Source organism: Protobothrops mucrosquamatus, unplaced genomic scaffold, assembly GCF_001527695.2.
Source record: "Protobothrops mucrosquamatus isolate PMUCROS unplaced genomic scaffold, P.Mucros_1.0 scaffold_285, whole genome shotgun sequence".
Taxonomy (NCBI): Eukaryota; Metazoa; Chordata; class Lepidosauria; order Squamata; family Viperidae; genus Protobothrops; species Protobothrops mucrosquamatus.
Genome location: NW_015386361.1, coordinates 433,213 through 440,407, shown reverse-complemented (window position 1 = coordinate 440,407; position 7,195 = coordinate 433,213). Strand labels below are relative to the sequence as shown.

Here is a 7,195-nt window from a genome sequence, read left to right as displayed (position 1 = left end):
CTCTCTCTCTCTCTCTCTCTCTCTCTCTCTCTCTCTCTCTCTCTCTCTCTCTCTCTCTCTCCCCCTCTCTCTCTCTCTCTCAGTTTAGTGATACATCTCTTTGATAAGTGTTTATATGTGGTATTTTTACATTAAAAAAAACCATTGGAACAGAGTGCCAGTCAACTGCATTTTCAGGATAAAACAGACCATTTTCATTTAATCACACTCTTTTATTCTGCTAAAATTGCATTCTGTATTATTAATTTTCTTCTCTCTCGTAGGACATTATGAGGACATTATCGGCCTATTAAAAAAATCATTTGTCTCGCTTTTAAGATTCCTTTTTGATAAATAATTAAAGCAGCACTTAATATTCTGCTTGATGAGAACAGCTTGGATTCATATGAAAAAAAGAAAAGAAAATGTGGCTGCAAGCCATTTTTTATTCCACTCTATACACCCAGACTGTACTCTTAATATTAAAATTCTAGAGAATATATTTTCTAATACAGCAATAGACAGAAGGTAGATCAGGATTTATGGCTAACTGAGTTCATTCAGGTGCAGAAAATCAATTACTAGGCTCTGAATATTCTCTTAATTCTAAATTCACATCTTTTGTTTCTGGCTTGGAGAGTTCAAGTAAAAAAATTAAACTAGGCTCTGAAAGTTTTCATTATGCTTATTGTTATGCTAGTAAGTGTGACTGATCCTTTAAAGGAGCTTAGCCCAATGTGTTGCCTCCAAATGTGTTGTTTGAAGTATCTTTTCACATGCTTTGTGGAGATACGAAAAGTGTTACCTAACACAAGCGTATCACAGTTGGTTTAAAACAGGGGTCTCCAAATTTGGCAACTTTAAGACTTGTGGACTTCAGCTCCCAGGGCTGGCTGAGGAATTCTGGGAGTTTAACAACAACTTTATTGTTACTTTGAATGTACGCCAATCGGCGTACACCAAAATGAAATTTCGTTGCATACAGCTCTCAAACGGTCACCACCTTCGATATACACCCCTTGTTCGTGGCTTCCAGCTGAAGTTTCAGGTCGTCCATTTTAATCTCTAGGGAGCGAACGATGGCAAACAGGACAGATGGAAACGGAGCTCCGTGTGGATTAGCCCTCAAATTAGATTGTATTCCTGCATGACAACCTCGCCTCCTTTCCTTTTTCTGATCCTGACTCTTCCACCTTTCGTTAAAGAGGACTTGCTTCTTTTTGCCCCTGGATCTCACTGCCGCCGTCACCAACTTCTCCAAAAGTCTCTTTCTCTTCCTCTGGGCCTGCCGACAGCCTCATCCAGTTCCTTCGTTCCATAAGCCCCTGGAGTTGGCGTCCACAAGTCTTAAAGTTGGCAAGTTTGGAGACGCCTGCTTTAAAAGGTTGCTGTAGAGCACGGGTGCCAGACTTACAGTTTGTGGGCCTCAGCATTTCTTTTGAGCATGTTAAGGCCAAAAATAATCAAGGTTTAGTTTTTGTTTTCTTCAATTTGGGAGTGGATTGGGGCAAATTTTAAAAGAAAATATCAGTGCCTTTATTCTTACGACGTTTGAGGACACGTTTCATTTTTTAGAAACTCTAAACCCACCACAAATCAAAACTATTTAACTCTGGCCCAACACCGCTTGACCTTCCGCATACTACTTGAGGTCTTGTGCAGATCTTGAGCCACTAGCAAGGGTGTGCTCTTGCTGAAGTTTGTTATGCTGGGCTGCACAAGATACTTTTTCACAAGTGCTTGGGGGGGGGTGCATCTTTTTCTGTCCCTTACTTAGAAATGCATCCCCCAGAGTTAGGAAAAGTATTCATTCCGAATACTGGGGAGAGAAGGCAAGAGAGTGATACACACTCACATGCTTACAGACGCTGTTTATTTCTCTACCAATCATGGAAACTAAACCAACAAGAAACTCTTCCCATTTTGTGGGCTGCTTCACATATAATTAACAAATCTACCGTTAAATATTTGCTGAAGTTTACTTCCATCTTCTGTCCACAAACAACAGGAATTTATAGCCGACACTGAAGCAAAAATACATTGTGTTTCTGAAGCAAGAAAGCACAGTTTTCATAATTGCAGGCTAATGTGCCTTTTGTTTTTGTACATAGGTATAAAATCGTGGAGCTCTTCTTCTATTTAGCAATGGGATTTTCTCCTGCTCTAGTTGTAACTTCCATGGTAAGGAATGCATATTCGCTAAATAGTTGCATTTAAAACAAAAACAAAACCCTTGTGCAATCACTGATAGACTTCAAATTTAAAAGAGCACTAAGAAGCTAACTTTATTTTTTGCTCCCTTTTTCTTTTTTTTAGTATTGGAACAATACAAACGTAAAAAAGAGGCAACATCTTAAGATCTTCAGTGTGGGGTTGTGGTTAGGGGTTGTACTAAGAGATGGGAGACTGAAGTTCTAGATCACCGGCAGCCAGAAACTCACTGGTGATTTTGAGCCAGTCACCCACTCTCTCTCAACCCAAAGTTCCTCACAGGGTTGTTCTTATTTATTTATTTGTCCAGTTTATATAGCTGCCCATTTCACAAAACAAAATGGCATGCTTCAAAGCTAAAGCAAATAATAAATGCCAAAATCAGTTATAATTATTATTGTTAAAAAAACACAAAAACTGGGGGGGGGGGGAACCCTATAAAAACAAAGCTAAGAAGTAGTGAGTGAAAGGGTGTTAATATTTTTTATAGGGAAGAGGATAGGGGAGGGAGCATTCTTTATGTCTCTGTGAGCTCCTGTGTAAAAGGCAGTATATAAATCAGATAAACAAATGAATAATAGCCTGGTCATTGTCTAATTTCTGAAGACTTTTTAGTAATATTAAATTAACAGAAAAGTTATACTTTTAATGGATGTACACAAACAATGCTGACCCACTGGTGTTGGGTGCATTCTGTTAATAGGGATTGCATTCCTTTGCTGGATCCAGCATCCTGGAAACTTTCCTAGCACTGCATGGGCAGACGACAGAGCATTTCCTAATGCTCTAAAAGGAAACGGTGGTCAGTAGTATAATAAAAGCCTGTGGAGAGATACGGCAAGCATCTCTCCAATACAGATTATCCAAAAGAGGGACTAGGGCTTGTTTTTGTGCCAGATCGTGTCTGAACCCAGATAAAAGGGATGTAGATAATTACTTGTAAGAATCATTTGGGGTTGCAATGCTACTGCCTTTGTCATTAGTTTGGCTGTATAGAGAGGCAGTAGGAATTGGTTGGGTTCAGAGATATTTCCTTAGGCAAGGATTTTGTCACTGCTTTCCTTAAGGGACGGGAGCACCGAGCCTTAGTTATTCCACAGCTCACTCAAGCCACCGGAAGGTACTTGAGAGAGAAGACACTCCCAAGAATCATCTAGAATTCAGCCAGATCCATTGGCTTTTGAGGGGAATCCGAACTTATGCACATAATCCATGAAATCATGAACGTCCTTGACTTCAGCATGGAAGTTAAATTTGGAAACCTTCACACCTCTATATTTAAGACTATCTGTATCTGCTCAGTCAAGGTTTCCACTAGGTAATGAAGTAGCCAGCATATATCCTCAAAGGTAGCCAAAAGAATCCCAGGGAGAAGAGTGGTGGAAATTGAAGATGTTGAGTATGACCCTAGCCCAAAGTCTGAGTCTCTTCTGTGTGAAGCACTAGGTTGGCAGAAGGTGAACCCTATACAAGTTGCTATTACCCATTTAGTTAACTCTTTGATTTATTATAATGCCATGAACATTAACATTTTTTTATTAGAGGCCAACCTAGTGTTCATTGGAAGTAGTATCAAGGTCTGTGGCTGTTCCATCTGACTGTCCAACTTATTTCCACAAGCAGAGGCACAGGAATGAATCATTGGGCCTGAATAGTTTTACCTCTCCCCATAGATCTGTCTCTCCCTTCTCCTCTTCTTCCATATCTCCTCATTATACTTGGATAGCAAAACCAGTAGCTACTGGAGAGGATTGTAAACACTTGCCTAGGTCACAATAATCCTCCCTTCATTAAAGCAATGAATATATTGCTGGTCACTGCAGAAACCAGGATGCTGTACTATAGAGCCTTTTGGTTTTAAGCCAGCAGCTATTGTTTATGTCAATACCTGCTAATAGTTTTTTTTACCTTTACCTTGTCTGTGTATAGTCTGAACAGAAATTGTACTGTATTCCTTTAGTGTTAATGACTGTTCTCTTACATGCGCTCGGGTTAAAAAGAAACTTGTTCCCTTTTCTGTTCATCTACAGAACAACACTGATGGACTTCAAGAACTTGCCTGGGGAGGGCTAATTTATTGTATGGGAGTGATCTTCTTCAAGAGTGATGGAATAATTCCATTTGCCCATGCCATCTGGCATCTGTTTGTTGCCACAGCAGCTGCAGTTCATTATTACGCTATTTGGAAGTATCTTTACAGAAGTCCTGCAGATATCATCTTTCAGCTATGATATGAAACACGAAGACAGAGACATCTTCAACAACAATATGCCTTTGACTCAGTATTACTTGGGGGAAAAGAAATTCTCGGGAAATGTGGGGAGGGGGATTGTAGAGGAAATAATGCACTGACTCTGATCGTTTTCAGCTTTACTGTGAACTTAAGTGACAAAACTCTTTCGTAGAATTACAGTTCGCATAGCAAGTGCTGGAGCACCTTGTTCTCCTAAGTACAGTCCTAGGAGAGCCCCAGTTGAAATAAATAGGACTTGGACAAGAATATGGCACTCCTATTCATTTCAGTGTGGCCTGCACAGAAGCCTATCCTTTTCATGTTGCATCCATCGTGAAGATGTGGAGGCTACATTTAACCGGTGAATTTTAGGTGGGGCATTTAAATCCATTTAAGCCCAGGTTGGGATTGTGGTTCAAACCAACATGCTGCATTATGAAAAATCCATTCCACATTAACAAGCTACGGCGATGTGAAAAATGGGTGGTGGTATGTTTACAAATTCTTTTTTAATGTCTGTCATAAGTTTTAACTTCTGCATCTTTAAACGATGTAAACTTATGAATTATAGAAGTTTATGTGATATAGCGAAGCCACATTTTTAAAATTGCTTCTATCACTTTTCACAAATAATTTCATAAAATACAAATCATGGACTGATAGGGTTTAGCTCTTCCCTCCCAAACCTGATAAACCAATGTGACTTTTATAAAATGTTTTAAAAAAAAAAGTTAAAGAAATAGCTTGTTGTTGTTTTTTTTGCAAAAACCAAAAACAAACCTGGCTACATTCCACATATTGGTACATAATCTCTCTACCAGGGTTTTCATTTTAAAAAATGTGACTGATAATAATTTCTAAAACTGGCTTTGCCAAACTAACCTGAAAATCTTCCACCTGCTGTGGTAAACTGAATTGCCAGTGTGGAGTGTATTTCAGAATACAACTAATGCTACCTAATACAGTGCCATTTCTAGAAGAATTTGTAGGTATCTGTGTGATAGAAATTTAGTTAGAAATGTGACCAGCAGTTAACAGCTATAACATTTGAATGACTCTAAAGCATCAGTAATTTTGTAGATTCGTAAGACATTTGGTGCTCAAACAGAGGTTCTAGTGCAACTTTATGCCTGTTTACTCAGAAGTAAATCTCATGGTATTAATGGGGTTTACTCCCTAGTGATTTTAGGACTGCGTCCTTACAGTATTCAAGATTACTAGTTGGGGCCAATTTGCTCCCATTGGGTGTAACCTACTAGAGTACTTTTGCCATTTCTGAAAACTAAAGAATTGCTGATAAATTTTTGAATATTAATAGTGAGTGGTTCACTATAACACCCAAATGGCCTTTATGGAAGGGAAGCTAAAAAGACTCGTGATATCTTCTCCGTCTGGGACTTAAAGTCGCAAAACTGCAAGCGTATGTTGTTCTTAGTAGTTGGGACAATAAAGAACGGCAGCAGTTTGGTTGTCTGATGTGTTTATTAAATGACAAGGTTTGAATCTTCATTGTGGTGGTCAGTGTCAAGTTACTGTATACGTCCCACTGTACTATGAATGTCTTATATTAAGATTGAATTTATGCTTTTTGTAACTTGCTCTTTTTCATGTAAGTATTTAAAAAAACTAAAATGAAACATGTTGCCTTTTTCAGATTTTACTCTGGAGATTTTACCTGTGAAACAACAGAACAAAACTATAAAAATGTTGGGGCAGGAGTATGTAACCTCTTCAACATTTGCCACTTGGTTATAATTTAGCTTCTAGAGTTGGATGCCTTTGCTTTAGACAGAGAGGCTGCCCAGAAAAAAAATCTGGTTTCAATGCAGTATTAGCTAATGACTATAAAATTGTATCTTATCAGACTCACTTCCAAAGCTGTTCAGAGTGTGACGATGTCTGTAAATGTCTGACTAAACGGTAGTTGTTTCACTCTTTTTCTTAGCATGTCAAGAGACAGGGTTGCAAAAGAATGGAAGAGCCTTACAAGAAATTCCCATCTAGCTATTGGAATCCAAGAGGTGGAGAACTTGTTTAACTTTCTTGAGTAGAATGTTAGAAAAAAAAAAAAAAGTGCAAAAACGTTTACTGTGTCCATTCTGGAATATCTGAACGACACAGCTCTGTTTTTTTTTTTATTTACTTAACTGGTGTATCTGATTCTAAATATTTTCACTTTGTGTGAGTTTTCTCAATCACGTGTAGTGCTGTTAAAACCACTAAAATGTTTTTAAAGCTCTGTTTTTGTTAAAACTAGTTCTAAATAACACTGCTACCTTCATGGTAACTTCTTGTGGTATTTATAATGTTGCATCTTTTAAGGATGAAAAGTGTTAAGGTTGAAAACAACTGAACATGTCCTCCCCCTAATTTAATCCAGTTCCTGAAGGTTAAATGTTACTAGATTAATGCAAATAAACATTTTGTGCAATTTGGAATTCTGTTGCATTTATTGTGGTCTGGGTCGTACAAGATTATAGAAGTTATTAATGGTTAATTTCTAATAATAAATATTGTGGCCTTAAGCGAGGCACACTGTGGGCATGCACAAATACCAGAGTGGTCACTGACGAACTCTTATGCATCTTTCAGAGATTGCAGCACAAGAGAATACTGACATCTGGCCCTATACCAGGAGTAGGCAACTTTGGCTCTTTTATGACTCGTGGACTTCAACTCCCAGAATTCCTGAGCCAGCATGGCTAAGCTTGGAAACCTCTCCCTTTCCCCTCAGCATGGCTGGCTCAGGAATTCTGGGAGTTGAAGTCCACG

General features: G+C 38.5%; 1 protein-coding gene across 1 annotated transcript in view; it reads left to right on the top strand.

Annotated features, from left to right (window-relative positions):
- The window catches only part of MMD (monocyte to macrophage differentiation associated), a 15,574-nt gene extending 8,713 nt beyond the window's left edge, over positions 1 to 6,861 (top strand). The window contains exons 5-6 of the mRNA XM_015831882.1: positions 2,091 to 2,160; positions 4,221 to 6,861. Coding sequence (XP_015687368.1) covers positions 2,091 to 2,160; positions 4,221 to 4,421 — 271 coding nt within the window. The 3' untranslated portion in view covers positions 4,422 to 6,861. The remainder of the gene's footprint in view (positions 1 to 2,090; positions 2,161 to 4,220) is intronic.
- Positions 6,862 to 7,195: the final 334 nt, after the last annotated feature.